This window comes from Neophocaena asiaeorientalis, unplaced genomic scaffold (genome assembly GCF_003031525.2).
Source record: "Neophocaena asiaeorientalis asiaeorientalis breed wild unplaced genomic scaffold, Neophocaena_asiaeorientalis_V1.1 scaffold648, whole genome shotgun sequence".
NCBI classification, from domain to species: Eukaryota; Metazoa; Chordata; class Mammalia; order Artiodactyla; family Phocoenidae; genus Neophocaena; species Neophocaena asiaeorientalis.
The window spans coordinates 1,871,460-1,891,234 of record NW_020172781.1 but is presented as its reverse complement, the minus strand read 5'-3'; the positions used below and the strand labels follow the sequence as shown (position 1 = coordinate 1,891,234).

At 50.0% G+C, this 19,775-nt stretch overlaps 1 protein-coding gene and 1 non-coding gene across 3 annotated transcripts; one reads left to right on the top strand and one right to left on the bottom strand.

Moving 5' to 3' along the window:
- Window positions 1–6,817: 6,817 nt before the first annotated feature.
- LOC112397388 (small nucleolar RNA SNORA70) lies at window positions 6,818–6,949 on the bottom strand. Its single transcript, XR_003002795.1, has one exon. It is a non-coding gene; the product is annotated as a small nucleolar RNA SNORA70 (small nucleolar RNA).
- Window positions 6,950–8,773: 1,824 nt separating this feature from the next.
- SDSL (serine dehydratase like) lies at window positions 8,774–19,479 on the top strand. 2 transcript variants are annotated; one of them, XM_024741372.1, is made up of 9 exons: window positions 8,774–8,858; window positions 11,879–11,958; window positions 12,302–12,496; window positions 12,667–12,706; window positions 13,848–13,987; window positions 15,142–15,230; window positions 15,966–16,193; window positions 17,908–18,032; window positions 19,061–19,479. In XM_024741372.1, exons 3-9 carry the CDS (start codon window positions 12,323–12,325, stop codon window positions 19,252–19,254), a joined length of 990 nt encoding a protein of 329 aa, XP_024597140.1. In that variant the 5' UTR covers window positions 8,774–8,858; window positions 11,879–11,958; window positions 12,302–12,322; the 3' UTR covers window positions 19,255–19,479. The 2 variants fall into 2 exon arrangements, with proteins under 2 accessions (XP_024597140.1, XP_024597141.1); XM_024741373.1 differs by lacking the exon at window positions 11,879–11,958 and having other exon boundaries at window positions 8,785–8,858.
- Window positions 19,480–19,775: the final 296 nt, after the last annotated feature.

Sequence of the window (19,775 nt, the reverse complement as noted above, 5' to 3'; positions counted from 1 at the left end):
AAACCAAAAGCCAAGAGCAAACAAAAAAAAAAAAAAAAAAAAAAAGTAACTTTATTGAGGTATAATTCACAAGGCATACAATTCACCCATTTACAGAGTATCAGCTTTAGAACATTTTCATCACCCCACAAAGAAACCCCCGACCCAATAACAATCACTTCTCCTTTTCCCCCCCTCCCTCCAGCCCCTGGCAACCACCAATCTGCTTTCTGCCTTTATGAATTCTTCTATCTGGACATTTCATATAAATGGGATCATATACTATGTGGCCTTCTGTGTCTGGCTTCTCTCACTGAGTATTCTGTCTTCAAGGTTCAACCACATTGTAGCATGTGTCAGTGCTTCCTTTTTATTGTTATTTATTTATTTTAATTTTATTTTTTTTTAAATTCAAGATCCATTTATTCTCTAGTTCTGCCCACACCCTCCTTGAAAGGGCGTTGAATCCTTCTGTTCACTTTAACACCTTGTGCTGAAAACACGTGTTCCGAGGTTTCGACTATGAGATCCACATTCTTAAAGCACTAATTCTTAAACCTCATCTAGATTTCTCCCCTTGGATGGGAGGAGATGACCCAAACACAGCGAAGAACAGCTTAGGACTGTGGGCTCTGCTCGCCCAGAAGACCTTGCGGCTTCCCTTACCACCTGGCTGGAGCCAGGATTAGGGCCCTGAGACGAGGGGCACCTGCTGGGCTGCCACCCCCGCCCACCGCTCCTGTCCTCTTCACTAGGCTGGCTGTCACCTCTAGTTTCCCTGGAGTTTGGGCATTCCAGACAGTCTCTGCTCACACTTCTGTAACACGCCTGCTGCCCCAGCACCGCTGATCCACACCAAGGGGGAAAAGCACACAGAACTGCTTTTCAGCACACCAACGTTCCACACAGAAGTTAAGCCTGCAGTTAAGTTAAGCTTTGTCATCAGAGGACATTTGCAAGGCCATGGCTTTCCCGGGCTCTCCACTGCCCTTGCTGGCAGACGGGATGCGCGTGGCCGTGGTGCTGATCACACCAGTTCACTCTCCTGGAGAACTGAGGGAGGCTCTACCCTGAACCCAGTCCTAGAGTGACAAGAGCCACACTTGCAGGTCTGTTCCACTGACCAGCCGCTGCCAACAGCCGCTGTCCTCCCTTTCCTGCTCATCACCACACCAGTGGCTCACTCCTACCTGCTGCTGTCACACGCCTGCCAACCTCGTGTTCGGGGGCCAGCCAAGAACTGAGACCCCAGCAGGCCCCCAGTTCCCGGCAGGCAGACTCCCCATTAAACTACTGCTGCTTAGCCGAGCTCTCGAGGCTTCAGAGCCGGGAGAGTGTGGAGAGCTGCTGGAGGGTCTTAGAGGGAGGCTGGCCGCTGTCATCGTACAAACTTCAGAGAGATCAGTTCATGCGCATGACTCTAGCATCCAAGGCGTGTCTGTTTCCAGATAGCAAGTGAGTCAGTTTCCTGACAGAACCAGGTTCAAATCCAACTTTTGCCATGAACTTGCTTTAACGGATAGTAGTATCCACCCCTTAGATTTGTCGTGAGGATTTAATGACTTAATTGATGTAAAGTTGTAAGGACAGTTGTAAGCCCAGCATATACCAAGATATTTGCAGGGGGTTTCAGTCTCAGAACACAAACCCCATGTGCAACAAATGAAGACTTTTTTATTTTCCTCTAACTCCGCTTATTTTTATTTCAAGCAGATAAATAATTGGAGGCCATGAGGGGTTTTCCCTCCCCCCTCCCCACTAGGGGTGGCAGTGACATTCCAGGGCTGAGTCAACACAAGATGAGGTGCGGATGCTGCCTGGTCCTCACTTGTCTGACTCCCGCCCCAGCTTGCTGGGAGGCCCTTCCTCATTCCCACCCACGTGAATCCTTGTCCCATAGTCTGGGGTCCACGGGCAACCATTCCAGAGAAAGGTTGGAGACTCAAGGTATCTTCACTCCCCTCCCTGTTTTGGCCACTGCCTTAAACTTTCTCTTATCTCCATTCCCTGAGGCAAAGTGCACGGCCCCTCTTCCAGCAGCCGAGTGTGGAGTAGATGCCTATCAACTGTACATCTGCAGGAAAGTTTGAATAAGTCGTTAAACTTTGGTAGCTTGAAACTATCCGCTGGGGACTACTGATACCATGAAAATCAACAAATGTTACAAATGAGGACTCCTTCCTTCTTTCCTTCCTTCCTTCTTTCTTTTCCTTTCTCTTTCTTTTCTCTTTCTCTCACTCTCTCTGATCTGTCTTTTTGTCTCTCAATGTCTCTCTTTCTTTGTCTCTGTCTCTCTGTCTCTCTGTTACTCTCTGTCTCTCACTGTCTGTCTCCTCCCCAGGGGAGGGAAGTGAGGGGGAGGGAGTGTTAAGTTAATATTCTCAAAATATTATTCCTCCATGATACATGCCTCTGCTATGCATTTCCCCTGATTATACAGAAAAATAACTATGGCAAAAGGGAAAAACTTGTTACTGCTGATCCCAGACTGGCTCCTGTTCATTGCCCCCTCTTTATGTAATGGTTGCAGTCAATTTCTTTTCCAGCTTTTTCTCTGTCATCGGCTAGCTTCTCAACATCTGCATCCATGCAGTGGGCCTGTTTCTCCCTCCATTTTAAAACATAGGACTTTAGTCAGTTAAGCTTGCTTTGAATGAGAATGAAAAAAAAAAAAAAGCACCTCGTTATTTAAGCACCCTCTGAAGAGAATCTTTCTGCAAAGCAAAGAATCCTCTTGTAAGAAATATTGTTATTTTCCGCTACTTTTGCAGGTTTGGGTATAGGGACTTAAAAAAAAAAACCTTTTTATTTTAGAATAGTTTTAGATTTACAGAAATGGAAATCTAAAACTGCGTAGATAGTACAGAGTGTTCCTATATACCCCACACCCAGTTTCCCCTATTATTAATTTACATTAACACGGTACATTTGTCACAATTATTGAACCACTGTCGATACATTACTATTCAATGAAGTCCATATTTTACTCAGAGTTCCTTAGTTTCTCCCTGACGTCATTTTTCAGTTCCAGGATCCCATCCTGTCTCCTTAGGTTCTTCTTGGCTGTGACAGTTTCTCAGACTTCCCTTGTCTTTGATAACCTTGACAGACTTGAACAGAACTGTCGTGGATTTTATGTTTTTTCTCATGAGTGGAAGGACGGGGGTTATAGGATTTGGGGAGGAAGGCCATGGAGGCGATATCTCATCCCATCCCATTAAGACCATATGCCAACTACCAACATGACTCATCACTGTGGAGGCTGACCTTGATCACCTGGCCCAGGTGCTGGTTGTCAGGTGTCCCCACTGTAACGTTCCTCCTTCTTCCGGGTGTGGAGTGTTTTTGAGTTGCGTCCATCTGTATGGCGCACAGATCCCATATCTACTTGGGGGACTTCCTGTCCCTGTGTCGTGATTGTCCTTCTGTCTGCATGTCACTTGGATCTGTCTGTCTCAGTGGGGAAATCATTACACAAAGCCCAAGGACTGACTAACACGCTTCCCCCTCCCCTGGTGACAATAACGCCTCTCATGTTGGGTCCACACTGCCTCCTAGACAGATCCTTTAGCTCGTGCTCTCCAGTATGGTAGCCCCTGGCCACCTCTGGTTATTTACATTAAAGTAAAATTTTTATTGAAGTACAGTTGATTCACAGTATTGTGTTAATCTCTCTTGTACAGCAAAGTGATTCGGTTATACATATATATATATATATACACATCCTTTTCCATTATGGTTTATCACAAGATATTGAATATAGTTCCCTGTGCTATACAGTAGGAACTTGTTGTTTATCCATCTTGAGGTTATTTACATTTCGATTAAACAAAAGTTACAATTCAGTTCCTCAGTGGCACGATCACAATGCAAGAGCTCGGTATGCATGGGGGGTGAGTGGCTACCATGTTGCACAGCGGAGATTACGGACCATTTTCATGTCATGTTTCCATGATGGCCCCCGCCTCCTTGCCCCACTCCGCCCTCATCCCCACCTCTCCCGTTTCCCCAGGACAAATGATGTTATCAGTATTGTTCTCCATGAACCTACAGGTGTTGATGCAATCATAGACTGGTGTATCAGGAACTTTTTGTTACTGTTGTCTTTTTAAAAGCAACATTGTTGTTTGTTTAAAAAAAAAAGTCATCACACCCCTGTTTGAGGAAAGCATCCTAAGAAGTTGTTTGGAAGATCTGGGATTTTTGAAGAATGTACTGATCATTCCATCTCTAGACTGCTGTTCTAATCTTCAGATCCTGGACTTGAGCTGCAGTATCTAGATTTCCAGTCTCCAGCCACCCTGCTCACTTCCGACTGGCCCCCACTGCCAATCCTAATCGGCAAGAGTCAATTCCTTAATATCTACCCTGCTGCTACTGTCTGTCTTGAATTCAGTGCGTTTTATGTACTGACCAACTCCTCGGTCTCAGGTCTGAATTCACAGGGAGCTTCTATCAGTAACAGAGGACCACTCAGTTCAGTCCCGGGTTTTTCCTCCAATCGCATGGCTTGTCCCTATACTTGTGCTATTAAATGTATAGAAGTATGTCGAGTTGTACCACCTCCTATATTGTGCAATATTTAATACCCTGCATCCTTAAAGCTGTGCATCCATTTATCTTTATTTTTTTTTTTTTTGCGGTACGCGGGCCTCTCACTGCTGTGGTCTCTCCCGTTGCGGAGCACAGGCTCCGGACGCGCTGGCTCAGCGGCCATGGCTCACGGGCCCAGCCGCTCCGCGGCACGCGGGATCCTCCCGGACCGGGGCACGAACCCTGTCCCCTGCATTGGCAGGCGGACTCTCCACCACTGCGCCACCAGGGAAGCCCCATCCATTTATCTTTATTTCAAAAATCTGAACATGGGGCCAGAACTGTTCCCCTTTTTCCTCTGGGCCCCGTTTTCCCCATCCACTATAAGGATGGCTTAGAATGGCCCTGACAAATTCTTTCAGCTCAGATATCATGGCTGTGAATTTGTAAGTCTCTTGGGACAAGAACACCTATGTTGGATGTGGGATCCCTCAGTGATTGGTCCCATGGGCTATTTGCTGGGCAAGTGACTTAACCTTTCTGTGCCTCAGCTTCTCCCTTAATAATTGACTCCTTTCCTTATCAGGGCAAGAGGAGAGAGGGAAAGTTCCTCTGCACAGGGTTTCAAACTCAAAGAACTCCAGGAACCAGGCAGGAGCCTTCTGGGTCTTAGGGATGCAATAGAGAAAGATGGGGACAGTGGCAAATAGAACGATCCCCCACGGGATAGCTCTACGGAGGACAGAGTGAATCAGCTCCAGCCAGTAAAAACGTGGCCCCCTAGTTTGAGACCCTCTCTGCTCTAGAATGATTGATCACCTTGGCAAGGGTCTGAGACATTAGCTAAGATGTATTGGGTGTTAGAAGATCCAGGGCAAATCCCAGCTGGGCTACTCAGCAGCTAGACTGGATGCTTGACTGCATGAACTCCAGTTCTTTCACCTGTTAATGGAACTGAACCTCTGTGCCTTGGAAAGTGTATGATGCAGAGTCCAGAGTTAAACCTGCAAATTCAGAGGGCCAGTTAACTGTGTCCAAGACCCCATCCCTCCCCTTTACGCAGTTCCCTTGCCCTGGGAACAAGAAGGCCAGCTGGGGGCGAAGATGGTGAAATGAAGCTTAATGAATAATCCGGGAGACTGGCCAGGGTGTTTGGCAGCCTGAGGTGTCAGGGACAGGGCCTGGCTGACAAATGTGGATCTGGGAGGGGATGGGTCAGTGACTTGGACCCCTCTCCAGCCTCATCTGCTCTCTGATGCAGCCACTCTGGCTTCCCCACTCCATCCTCTTCCAGGTCAGGAGCTCTGGGTCTAAGCCCTGGCTCTGCCCCTGCTGTGTGACCTCAGGAAAATGACCTAGCCTTTCTGAGCCAAATCTGATTCCACAATGTGGAGTTCATTACAATACCCACCTCCCCCAGGGTGTTGTAAGCGTCCTGTGATAGAACGATGTCATGTTCCCAAACTTTGGACATTCATGAGCTGCCTTTGCAATTTTTGCCACACTGCTGTATCACACCTTTTATAATACTCATAGAGCAACGCTAGCAGAACAGCAGCAAACACAGGATACTTCCTACTGTTCTAAATAGTTTACATCTGTTAATTTTATTTTTTTTTGGCCGCACTGTGCAACATGGGGGATGGTTCTCTGACCAGGGATTGAACCCGTGCCCCATGCATGGGGAGCGCAGAGTCTTAACCACTGGACTGCCAGGGAAGTCCCCATCTGTTAACCCTTTTGATCCTCACATCAACTCCACTAGGGAAGCAGTATTTTTTTTTCTATCCACCAAATGGAAATTCAGTATTATAATCAAAACTTCAAAGTCCTCCTCCCATACTGCTTTAATGTAAGGAAAAATAGCTTTTAATTTAATTTAATTTTTGGACAGGAAAGTAGTATTTATTGGTGGACGTGAGTAAGGAGAGGACGGCGCCAAGGCTCTCATGAATGCAAGACCTGCCATTTGTCCAGGGGGCCACGATTAGGGATGTATTCGACCCCACAGTCATCTGGGATGAGCCACTTTTCTGCCACCATGTTTTCAAATTCATCTGCTTAAACTTCGTAGATCCCCACTTCTTGGAGATGTGAATATTCTGGGGGTCAGGGAACTTGAACTCAGCCTGTGGAGGGCCTCAATCACATGCTCCTTGCTCTGCAGCTCGGTGCGGATAAACATTATGACTTGGCCAATGTGGACCCTGGCCACTGTGCCCTGGGGCTTTCCAAAGGCACCGCGCATACCTGTCTGGAGCCTAGATTGGGGACTGCATGCCGGACATGAATGTCCACTGGAAAGGGCTGTCTCCAAGGTCCCTTAGGGCAACCCATACAGGCAACAGGCTGCATACGCTACTGGGGAAGTAGTATTTTATCCCCATCTTACACTTGAGGAACCAATGCCCAGAGAGGTTAAGTAACTTACCCAAGCCACAGCCAGTAAGTGCAAAGCTGGTATTTGTACTAGAGGCTGGCTTCAGGGTCTGTGTTCTAATTGTTACTGCCTCTTCATGCCAGAAACTTACTGCTACTATTTAATATTAAAAAAAGAAAAAAAACTCCATTTTTAAACTTTAATACCTGCCTTAGCTTCTTCCTAAGCAATAACATCCATAAAATTATGTGTATTATTTTATACCAACACCACACACACACACACACACACACACACACAGGATATAAATACCCAACTAGTAAAAAACCTTTGGGAATCTCTCATCAACACAAAAGGGCTGGCATACAGTAGGCATGCAACAAATGTAGCCATCATGCTTCTTGTCCAAACCTGAACTATACGCTAAGGCCCCACTCCTCCAGGAAGCCCTCCCTGATGACACCCCACCCTCAGCTGCCCTATGGGGACCTTCTGCTCTCTGTTCTCCTAGGGGGTGTTAGGGTTGTCACTGAATTAGTGACTTTCTCTCCCTTCCAGGCTGGGGGCCACCTCAGGGCATGAACTGGGTTTTTTTCACCTCTGTGTCCCCAGTGCCCAGACCAGGACAGGACACCTGTCAAGGATGGTGTTTGTTTAATGTGAGGATGGGGATGAAACTGCTAAAGTCCTCATCAAGGATCATGACCAAGCAGTTCCACTAGACCCCAAGTGGCCAGGAGTTAATCATCAAACCCGGGGAGGTCACACACAGGTCAAGAAGGGCACAGGCCATCTGGGCTGCCAGGTGCTTCCTGGACCTCACCTCCCATTTGATATATAGGGAGACTGAGGGCCCCCCCAGATTAATGTGACCAGCTCAGATTCACCCAGTGAGATGCTGATAGAGACAAGACATGAATGTGATCACGTCATTCCCCTGCCTAAAGCCTTCCATGGCTCCCTAGTGCCCCTGGGGTGAGGTCCAGACTCTGGATTGGTACAGGCATCCAGTGGACTCTGGTCCTTGCCCACCTCCTCAGCCCCAAACCCACATGCTGTCCCATCCTTGCCTTTTCTCGAGTCCTCCTGCACATGTCTCTGTTCCTGGAACACCCCATGTTTTTCAGTTTCAGACCTTTGCTTTCCCTGTTCCTGATTCCTGACCCCTCTCAGTCTCCTCCTCCAGGAAGCCTTCCCAGCCCTCAAGGGCCAGGTGAGGTACCTGCTCTGGGCGCCCACAGCCCTACCCCACCTCTTCTTGCCAACATCTGACAGCATTGATCATAGCTGCTCTTCAGTGGTATCTTGGGGCTTCTTGAGGGCAGGGGACATGCTGTCTTGTTTGAGGCTAAAGGTCCCAGGACTTGACACATAGTTCATGTCCAATAAATATTCTTTGAGTGAATGAATCGGTTGTCAGAGTCATTCATTTGAACAATAAATAATTGTTTGAGTCCCAATGTTGGGTATAAAATATCACAGATGAGGAGGAACTCCAGAAGAAAACATGCCTTTCTCATGTGACAGATAATAATTGTTCCTTTATCCTTGTTTTCTTGTCTCAGACCTAAGTTGACCTTGACAGTGGTCTAGGGGAAGTGGTTTGGCATTCGGCGCAAGCACCGGGCTTGGAGGTGTCTGCGTCACAGCAAAGGTGGTCCAGGGTGAGAGTTAAAGGGTGCCCCTCGCTGGCTGGGTGGCCTTGGCTGAGTGAGTCCCCCTCTCTGGGCCTCAGTTTCTTCATCTGTGAAATGGGACCAGGTAATCACATGTCTCGGACAGCAAACCGGGAGGCAGTGAAGGCTGATCTTGTCCCCTTTCTCCTTCAGTGGGGAGCTGTCCCTTTAATACAAGAGGAGGGGCCAAGGCCACAGGAAGCTGCAGGAAGCTGGCAGAGCCAGTGCCCACTCAGGCTGGTGGGCAGTGGGCTGGGGCTGAGCTGGTCTGGGGACTGTTGAGAAGGAAGGTAAGGGGGTCTGGGGCCCAAATAGGGCCCTGGGGCTCTATGTACATTTGTGAATGTGAGTAGAGGCTAGTCTGGAAAGTTCTGGGGCCAAGTTCCAGCTGAGTGGACAGAAAGTGGGAGGGTGAGACTGTCCGAAGTCCTCCCAGGAACATGGGTTCAGCTCAGGGTGCTTGTGGCCTGTCTGCCTTGGACTAGAAGGCTAGGGATCTGGGACCCTGAGGATTGGGGAGCACATCCTGATCCCAGGGGGGTGGGGCTGACATTCTGCCAGCCAAGGGGTGGCTGAGGTTTCCCAGCCCTGGCACCAGAGATTTGACTGTTGAGCATCACCCAGGTGGCCTCTGGGGAAAAGCGTGAGGGACAAGGGAGGTGGAAAAGGTAGTCAGTTGGTCTTTTACCCCAATTCATAGAAGTAGCAGGTGCCCTCCTGGGCGTCTGGGCTTGATAAGGCTGTTGGCAACTTGGGGTTCATTCGTTTGACTGACGCCTGCTGTCCTCTTCTGGGCAGTCGGTATAACCAAGAGGGCTGGGGGCGCCTGGGGACTGAGGCAGGAGCATTTAGCTCCTAAGGACAACTGGCAGTTAAGTACTAAATGCTCACACCTTCAATGATAATAATGCTAATATAAAAGAGAAAGTAAAGCATCATGGGTAAGAACACAGATGCCAAAGTGCACTGCCTGAGTTTGGATCCTGGCCATGCCATTTCTAGCTGTGTGACCTTGGACAAGTTACTTAACCTCTCTGGGCCTCAGTTTCATTGTCTATAAAGTGGAGTTAATAATTGAACCTATCTCAGGGTCATTGTAATGATTATATGAGATAAAATATAAGGTGGTTGGTATAGTGCCTGGCTCAAAGTAAGTCCCATGTAATTATTAGCTGTTATTATATGTGAAGCAGAGTTGATGCCTTTACTTTATGGTCTCACGTAATCATCACAATGATCCTGTGATGCACAAGCTCTTCTCCCCGTTTGTTGTGTGGTTGGTTCCTTTTCATTTTTCAGGTTTCAGTTTTAATGGTCACCTCCTCCAAAAGGCCTTTCCTGACCTCCTGACCCAAAGTAGGTCCCCTGTTCTTCTTTTCAAGGCTCCGTATATGCCTGTTTCCCTTTTAGCAGTTCTCACCATTTCTGATTATTTTGTTTGTCTATACAGTTATTTGTTGAATGTCCATCCCCTTCTGAGATTATGAGTCACCTCCAGGAGTAGATATCTGTCTGGTTCACCATGGTGTCCCCAGTTCCTAGGTCAGGGCCTACACCTTGTAAGCATTCTAGAGTAACAATGAGCCTACCGGCACTGTTAAAAGACCTCAATGAGATAATGCCTCCAAAAGACTCAGTCAGTTTCTGGTAATTGGATTCCACAAAGGACAGCTATTATTATTATTACTATTATTATTAATCTGCCCCCAAACCTGTGAGTTGGGATGTTATTATTCCCATTTTACAGAAGGGGAAATAGGCACACAGAGGTTGAGACACTTGTCTGGGTCACACAGCCAAGAAGTCATAGCTAGTTTCTAACTCTGGTCTCTGATTGACCCCAAAGCTCACATTCTTGGGCTCTGGGGCTGAGGTGAGGCCCAGGGCTGGGTATGCGGGATTTGGGTGACCCGTGGGCTACCCTTCCCCAATGCCATGCCCTGCTTAAGAATTGTCCTGGATGGAACTGGGTGGAGGTGGTTCAGGCTTTGCCATGCCTGGGGAACCCCAGGGCCATCCCAACAGAGGCCCAGAGTCAAATCCAGGGACAGGAGACCTGGAAACCTCTGAAGAGGGGAACCCAGCTCTTGACTAAGCAAGGGTGGACGAGAAGCTTGGGCTTGTGGCGGGCGGGGGAGGTTGCAGCGCTCCGCCTAGTGGCAAGTAATGGAACTGCAGCCCCACTATTGGGCGGCCCAATGCTTTTCTGCGCCAGAAAAAACAAAGGGGGGTGGGTGGGAGGGCAGAGCGTTGGCTCCTTAAAAAAAAATCCTTCTATTGTTCTCCCTTCTAATGTCCTCTCTCTCTGCTTCTCGCCCTTACACACTGGTTCATTCACTCACTCACTCACTCATCCGCACTTTGGCTTAAAACTTCCCAGCGGCTTCCCATAGCAAGTAGAATTAGAATAATATCCCACCTCTTCACCGTGGGCTGGAACGCCCTCCCCAACATCCCTGACCACCTCTCCTTGCTCGCCTCCTACTCTCACCTCCGCCAGTCCCTTCTCTCAGCACCAGGAACACTCTAAGTTCATTTCCTTCAAGGCGGTGGTTCTACCTGCTGTTCCCTCTACAGAACGCTTTTCCCTTGCTTCTCTTCTTGTCATTCATCTCAAAGTTTCCCCTTTGAGAACTTGCAGGTCAAAAGAAAGTAAATTACCTCTCAACCAACCAAAAACGCACAAAACCCTAAACCATCACCAACAACAAGATGGGTGGTTTATTACATTTAATGAGACGATTGGAAATTTGAACACTTAGCAGATATTTGATGATATTAAGAAATCATTTTAATATTTTTAGACGTGATAATGGCATTGTGATTACATTTTAAAAAATAAACATCAGTGAGGCATAATTTCCATAAAATAAAATTAGTTTACTCAAGGTTAGAATTTGAAGAGTTTGGACAAATGTATACTGTTCTGAAACTGTGGCTACAATGTTTAAAAAGAGTTCTTTGCTTTTGGAGCTACACGCTGAAATATTTACAGAAGAAATAATATGGGAGGAAATTTATAATAATCATAAAGGAGGAAAAAATAATAATACAGGAAGGAGAATTAGGCACAGATATGGAGAAAACAAGGCAGGCCACACGTTGTTGATCGTTGAAACTAAGTGATGGCTACACGGGAGCTTCGTCAGACAGTTCTTGACACTTTTGCTGTGTTAAATTTTCCATAATACAAGTTTTAAAAAAAGTTTCTTTCCTGGGAGACGGCTTTGCTGACCACCCTTGCTAAAATAATACCCTCCCCTCTAGGTCACTCCTGTTTGAAATTCTGTGTTTCTGTCTCCCCAACTAGACCGTGAGCTCCGGCAAAGTAGGGGCTGCCTCTGACGTGTCCCCTGCTGGGACCCAAAACCTGGAACTGCCTGGCACATAGTAGGTGCTCAGTAATGTCTTTTGAATGAATAATGAATGATGAATGAATGAATTCTCCCACTCTCATTCATTCATCACCACCATTGGCCACGTTCTCCATCCCCAGCGCTGTGAGCAGCCACAGTCACAGAAGAAAAGAGCCCCTAGTCCAGAGCTCCTTGTCCAGCTGGTGAAACTGAGGCCCAGAGAGGCGCGGATCCTTCCCTGGAGCCTCACAGCTTGGCAGCCATATGGCACTAAGGGCGCCAAGCGGAGGAGCTTCTCCCTCTCCCCGTTCCCTGTTCTGGTCACAGGGACTCTTGGCTGGAGCTGCCTGGGCTATGATGTTTGTGCCCTCCTGCAGGCCCTCTAGGTGGTTGCTGGTATGGAGGGCCCTCTGGCGGAGTGTGCCAAGGGTGAGCACTTCCACATCGTCACGCCTCTGCTGGAGAGCTGGGCACTGTCCCAGGTGGTGGGCATGCCTGTCTTCCTCAAGTATGAGAATGTGCAGCCGGCTGGCTCCTTCAAGATCCGTGGCATTGGACGTTTCTGCCAGGAGGTGAGGGTGTGTGGGCAGGAGGGGAGAGTGAGGCTGTACAGATGGAAGGGGACAGCTGTGGGCAGGACGAGGGGTGGGGAGAGTTGGAGTGGGAGGGTCTAACTCCATCCACACAGGCCTCCGTGACACCTGCTTGGGTCAGCCCCCACCCACATACCTTGTCTTCCCAGGTGGCCAAAAAGGGATGCAGACACCTGGTGTGCTCCTCAGGTGAGCCCACCCCTTTCTACTTCATGCGGGTCCTCAGGGCTGGGTTGGGGGAGGAGGACCTGGCTGGAGCAGCAGTAGATGTCCAGGGCTTGGCCTCTATTTTTTTTTTTGTCCCCTGCATCGGCAGGCGGACTCTCAACCACTGCGCCACCAGGGAAGCCCCTCTTTTCTTTTTTTTTTTAAAATAAATTTATTTGTTTATTTTGGCTGCACGCGGGCTTTCTCTAGTTGCGGCGAGCGGGGGCTACTCTTCGTTGCGGTGCGCGGGCTTCTCATTGCGGTGGCTTCTCTTGTCGCAGAGCACGGGCTCTAGGCGCCCGGGCTTCCGTAGTTGTGGCACGTGGGCCTCAGTAGTTGCAGCATGTGGGCTCAGTAGTTGTGGCTTGCGGGCTCTAGAGCACAGTCTCAGTAGCTGTGGTGCACGGGCTTAGCTGCTCCACGGCATGTGGGATCTTCCCGGACCAGGGCTCGAACCCGTGTCCCCTGCATCGGCAGGCGGACTCCCAACCACTGCGCCACCAGGGAAGTCCTTGGCCTCTTCTTAAAGGTCCAGTCTCATCAAGGTCATGGTCAGATGGCTGCTTGGCATGTCCTCTCTCAGCCCCCTTCCCATCATTCAAGCCTCCTGGTAGTAAGTGATAAAACCCCAATAATGCGGGTTTAAGTTACAGGCTCCAAGAATTGAAGAATTCTTGGGATGATTGGCTTTCAGGCACAGCTGGACCCAGGAGCTCTCCTCTGTACCTCTCCTTTTCTTGGCTTGTCGTTCCTCTGTACTAACTTTACTCTCACATAGACCACGTGGTAGCAAGATGGCCATCCGGAGTTTTAGGCTTGCCTCCTACCATCCTACCAACCCTGGTGAAAAGGGAGTACCCCTTCCCAATGGCCTCATCAATCCATGAATTGGTCTTTTTGGCCCAGCTTGTCCCATGTACTCATCCCTGAACCAATCATGGTTCAGGTGAATGCGTTCTCTGATTGGCTCCACGTGGATCACGTGTCCACCTCTGGGGCCAATGGTGGGGCATATAAGTGTCGGGAAGGCGTGACTCCCAGAGGGGAATGGAGAGGGTGGGAGAGCAGTGTGTCAACAGGCTAATACAAATGCCCACAGCCCCCCCTTCTACTGCCTCCACAGGGGGTAACGCAGGCATCGCTGCCGCTTACGCTGCTAGGAAGCTGGGCATCCCAGCCACCATTGTGCTCCCCGAGGGCACCTCTCTGCAGGTGGTGAGCAGGCTGCAGGGGGAGGGGGCCGAAGTTCAGCTGACGGGAAAGGTAAGGACCTCAAGAAGGGGAGACCAGCTGAAGGGAGCTGTTCCCCCTTTACTCCCACCTCAGCCCCAAGAGATCCTGTTTCCTTTTCCGTTTTGTGAACTATGCCTGGGACCCAGTCATCCCTGAGGATGGCTGAGCTGAGGGGTGAGTGAGATGTGTTGTATATTAAGGGCTTGGATCTGTCAACTTGCCTCTCCCCACCTTGAGGAGACTTTTCCTGTGTGAACCCAAGAGAAGCAGGAGGCTGGTGGTTACCAGGAGTGTATCTGTCTCCCGGCACCCTCACTAACACTTGGTGCTATCCACTTAAAATTTTTGCCTTTCAGTAAGACAAAAAGTATAAAGAAAGATGATGACAGCATCATCCCCCATTCTGAGGCCACCCCGAAATGAAAGGATATTCATCTGATAAGGATATCGTTGGTTCACTTTGTTACCCAAGAAACAGAGACCCAAACATGTCATGCTTCCCCCCTCCTGGGAAGAAGAAGAAGAAAAAATCCATCCATCCATCCATCCATCCATCATCCCTGGAAAACAGGCTTTTAAAAACCATCAAGGTTAAAACTAAAAGCCATATCATGGTACCCAAAAGCTGGTCTCCTAATACTTAGTGTATACAGTTTCCTTCCTTCCTGCCTGCTTTTCTGTCTTCCTTTCTCCTTCATATATTCATCCATTCATTCATTCACTCATTCATTCATTCAGCATCCTTCCGTCCATCACCCTTTCTCCCTCCCTCTGCCTTCTTTTCCGCCCCTCCATCCATCCATCATCCATCTAACAGATATTCATCGAGCACAGACCATGTGCCTGCACTGTTAGGCTGTGCTAAGAATACAGAGGTAATAAGACATGGTCTCTACTCTTACAAAGCTCCAAGTATTGCTGGGGAGACTCGCAGGTAACCAGATGATGAGAATAGAACACGATGGGTCCTGCCTGGATTGTAGAAAGCACATGGCATCCATTTGTCCACTTGGAAGCCTCTGCCTTTGTCCCAGGAGGCTGCTGGGTCCACACCAGCTCTGGTCTCACCCTCGGGGGTCTCCTCAGCCCACTGGCCCCTGGAGCCATCCGGGAGACCTCAGGCTCTGCTCCAACCTCCATAGCCGTCTGACTCCCGTCTTCTGAGGTCCTCGGTTTCTCTTTAGGTCTGGGACGAGGCCAATCTAAGGGCACAAGAGTTGGCCAAGAAGGATGGCTGGGTGAACATCCACCCGTTTGACCACCCTCTGATATGGTAAGGCTGGTGCCCCTCTCTCCATGGAACTCAGCACTGAGAGACCGTCGTTGAGTCAGGGTCCTCCCACTGGACAGAGGGGAAACTGAGGCCCCAAGAGGAGAAGAGGCTTGGAAGCCAGGCACATGGAGGTCCTGACCCCACCTCTGCCACTTGTGATTTGTGTGACTCTGCAAAGCATCTCACCACCCATGCCTCAGTTTCCACGTGTGTAAAAATGGAAATGCTAATAATAAATCCCCTTGACTGAGTGTGTACTTTGGCACACATTCCATCCGTTTAGTCTTCCCCAAAGCCCTAGAGATGGTTGTTTTAATGCCCATTTTACAGGTGAGGAAACTGAGGCACAGAGGGGTCAAGCTCCTTGCTGAAGATCACACAGCCAGTAAGTGGCGGAGACCTTGGGTCCCAGGCCCAGGACTTGAGTTGGGCTGGTTCCAAGTGTTACTCTGGTCTCCTCTTAACCAGACACAAGAACGCTGCCTCTTTCCAGCATTGTGGAATGGATTAAATGGATTGAGAATATGCCTGGGAGGTTGATGAAAGGGGGAAAGAATGAGTGAACGAATAACCTGAGTGGACGAAAGCTGAGTGAACTAAGCGTGGCAGGGTCTCCCCTCCACGTGCCACGGGTGGGGAGGCGGATGGCGACGCGGGGAGTTTGTGTGGTTGTGAGCCTGTGGGACTGGGGCCTCCCTCACCCCTGCCCCTCTCTCCTGCTCCCTCATCCTGCAGGGAAGGCCACGGGAGCCTGGTGCGGGAGCTGAAGGCAGTGCTGGGGACCCCACCGGGTGCCCTGGTGCTGGCAGTAGGGGGCGGAGGCCTCCTGGCCGGGGTGTCGGCTGGCCTGGCAGAGGTGGGCTGGAAGCATGTGCCCATAATTGCCATGGAGACCCAAGGGGCACACTGTTTCAATGCGGCCGTTAAGGCAGGCAGGCTGGTGACACTGCCGGACATCACCAGGTAGGCATAGGCTGGGGGCATTTGTGGGGCGCTAGGCTGCCCTAGGACCTCCCAGCCCCACTTAGTGGAAGTGGGGCACTCAAGAGGGTCACCTTTTTTTTTTAATTAAAGAAAGTTTTTTTTCTGCCACACCATGGCATGCGGGATCTTAGTTTCCTGACCAGGGATCGAACCCATGTCCCCTGCAGTGGAAGCACAGAGTCTTAACCACTGGACCACCAGGGAAGTCCCCTCAAGGGGGGGTCTCCTTAATCCTGCATGGCTGATCTATAGGACTTTTCATTCCCCGCTTAAACCCATCAGTGTGTTCCCTAAGCTCTCAGGCCCCAATCAGACTCCTCCCCATTCCACTTCAGCCACTGGCCCGTCTTCCTGTCCCTTGAATGGGTCATACTCTTTCCTCCCGCCATGCCTTTGCTCGGGCTGTGTCCTCGGCCCAGAAGTCCTAGGGTTCCCTCTTCTTTTTCTGGCTGTTTTCTCTCCCCTCAGAGAGATTCTCCCCACAACCCTGTCATCGGAGTTTCCCCTCCCAAGTTCTCCCTCATAGTGTCTACCTACAGTGGGTATTTATTTACTTGTTCTTGTGTTTCCTTACTCACTGCTGTCTCCCCTCCCAGACTTGGTTCTTGATAACAGCAATAACAATAATTGCAACCAACACTTCTGTAGAACTCACTATCTGTCAGGCTCTATTCTAAGCACTTGAAATGTTTTAACTCATTGTGACAACGTCGTGAGCCAGCTATTGTTATTAGCCCAGTTTTTCAGATGAGGAAACTGAGGCTCAGGGAGGTCAAGTGACTTTTCCAAGGTCACACAGCTAGTTTAGAGCCAAGGTTTGAAACCAGGCAGCCTGGTACCGGAGTCCGTACTCTGGGCCACTTAGGGCTCAGAGCCAGTTCTTATGAGCTCAGCAAAGCCTCTCCCAGGCCTGAAACACTGCCTAGCTCAGGAAAATACCAACAGGTAGGTGATCCCAAGCACGGAGGTAAAGAGCGTGGACTCTGGAGCCAGACTACCTGAATTTGAGCCCATATTCTGCTATTGACTAGCTGTGTGTCCTAGAGCAAGTTACTCAACCTCTGTGAACTCCAGTTTCCTGACCTATAAAATGGAACCCATAAATTTCTAACTCCAAGGGACAGCATAAGGATTAAGACAGAAAATCCAGGGATTTCCCTGGCGGTCCAGTGGTTACAACTCCGTGCTTCCACTGCAGGGGGCTCAGGTGCGATCCCTGGTTGGGAAACTAAGATCCCACATGCTGCATGGCACAGCCAAACAAACAAACAAACAAACAAACAAACAAACAAAAAAAAAAACCCTGTTGGAATATCCGAGCATCCAGCACCTTGGAAACATTCAGTGAATATTAGCTATAGCATAGACGTGGTAAATGGTTATTAACGAATAAAATGAAAAAATCATTTTCTAGGCTTGGCTTTCTGGGGTCTGTGCAAGAACAGCAGTCACGGCTGTAGAGCCAGAGGGGGTGACGTGCATTCATCAGCTGTTCGTGGGACACACAGTTTTTGAGTGCTTCCTCTGAGCCAGGCGCTGCTTGAGACTCTTGAAATGCTGGGCCCCCAGCACCTTGCAGGATGGGAGGGGGGCCCGGGGCTGGGGAGGGCTGGGGCTGTGCGGGGAGGAGACTTGAGTCCCCAGCTCTTCTCCGCACCCCTGCCCTCCCTGCCCCACCTGCCCGCTCCTGCAGTGTAGCCAAGTGCCTGGGTGCCAGGACGGTGGCTGCACAGGCCCTGGCATGTACGAAGGAGTTCAAGGTCTTCTCTGAGGTGGTGGAGGATGTTGAGGCCGTGAGCGCTGTGCAGCGGTTCCTGGGTGAGTAAGCACTGCCCCCCACCCGGGCTCAGAAACCGGCAAAGTCCCTGGATCCCCTGGAGAGAGCGTGCTCTCTCTTATCTGTATCCTCAGTGCCTATCGCAGGGCTGGGTATACAGTAATCATGTAGTAAGTGCACGTTGAGTGGATGGAAAGGGTGGGGGTGAAGAAGGGGTGTGTCCTGCTGTCTCTAGCCTCCGGACTTCTGCACCCACTTTTCTTCCCTCTTGCTGCCCATCCTGGCCCTGTTCCCTATGGGTTTCACGTAACTAAGGGCTACTCAGCTATCATGGCACCTCCTCCAGGAAGCCTCCTCTGATCTCTCACCCCCACCCCACCTGGGTTGAAGACTTCCTATGCACCAATCCCAACAGTCTCATAACTGCCAGATTCTTATCCAACTACATCACTAGGCTGTGAACTCTATGAGGGTGGGGGCTGGTGTGTCTTGTTCATTGTTGTGTCCCCAGGGCCTTCCTAGCCCTGGGCCTGGCAGGGAGGGGGCACTCAATAAATATTTGTTGAGTGAATGGATGAATGTATGAGTGAGTGGAAAGGTGGATAATGAATAGGTGGATGGGTGGGTGGATAGACGGTTGGATTGATGGGCAGTGGATTGACAAATGACATGGATGAAATGGATGGAAGGATGGGTGGACACATTGATTAATGGACACATTGATGGATGGACAGACAGACAGTCAAATGATGGATAGGGGATGAATGGATGGATGGGTGAATGGATGGATGGATAAAACAATGATTGATAGATACACTGATAGATGGACAGACAGACAGTCTAATGATGGATAGAGGGAGGGATGGATGGATGGATAGATGAAAGGCGGATGGATGGAGGGATAGATGGTCAGATTGATGGATGGAGAGAGAGTCAGACAAATGATGGATTGTGAGATGGATGCCTGGATGGCTGGCTTCATGGAATTGCAGTGCCCAGAGCCTGCTGAGCACTAACTGGTTCTTCCTCCCTTTCCCCCCCTCCACCCCCGTTCCCCTACTCTGGGCAGATGATGAGCGAATGTTGGTGGAGCCTGCCTGCGGGGCAGCCTTAGCTGCCATCTACTCAGGCCTCCTGGGGAGGCTCCAGGCTGAGGGCCGCCTGCACCCTTCCCCGGCCTCAGTCGTGGTCATCGTGTGTGGAGGAAACAACATTGACAGTGGAGAGCTACAGGCTCTGAAAGCCCAGCTGGGCCAGGGCTGAGGGCTCCTGGTTTAGGAGGGCCGGCTGGTCCCCAGTGATCCCCAAGAGGCTCCTGGACACCCCTGGAGGGGGTTGCTGGCTGAGGGGCCTCTGTGCTCATGGAGGGCAGTGGCAGCTGCTCTGTGCTGCTATGCTGGCTGCCTCCTACAGGAAGCCCTCCTGAACTGCTCCCTTTGGCTTCCCTGCAGCTCTGGCCAATAAACCTTTTCTGAGTTGGGCTTGTAACTCCAGCAGGTCCATTTTTTCCACCTCCGTGAACTCAGAGAAGGCACACAGCAACCTGATGCCAGCACTCTGATGACGCGACTCTCTTCACATGACACAGCTTGTGCAACAAAGCCAAGAATTCAGAACTCCGGTTCCTAAGGGAATCCGGCCATGCTGAGCTCCTAACCGGGCTTCCCTTACCTGGCGGACCTGCTCAGGAAGGGGAGGGGGACATTCTGTCACTTCTCAGGCCTGGGCCGGTAGGACAATATTGCCAATCTTTATCAAGTGCTTGTCATGTGCCAGAAATGCTT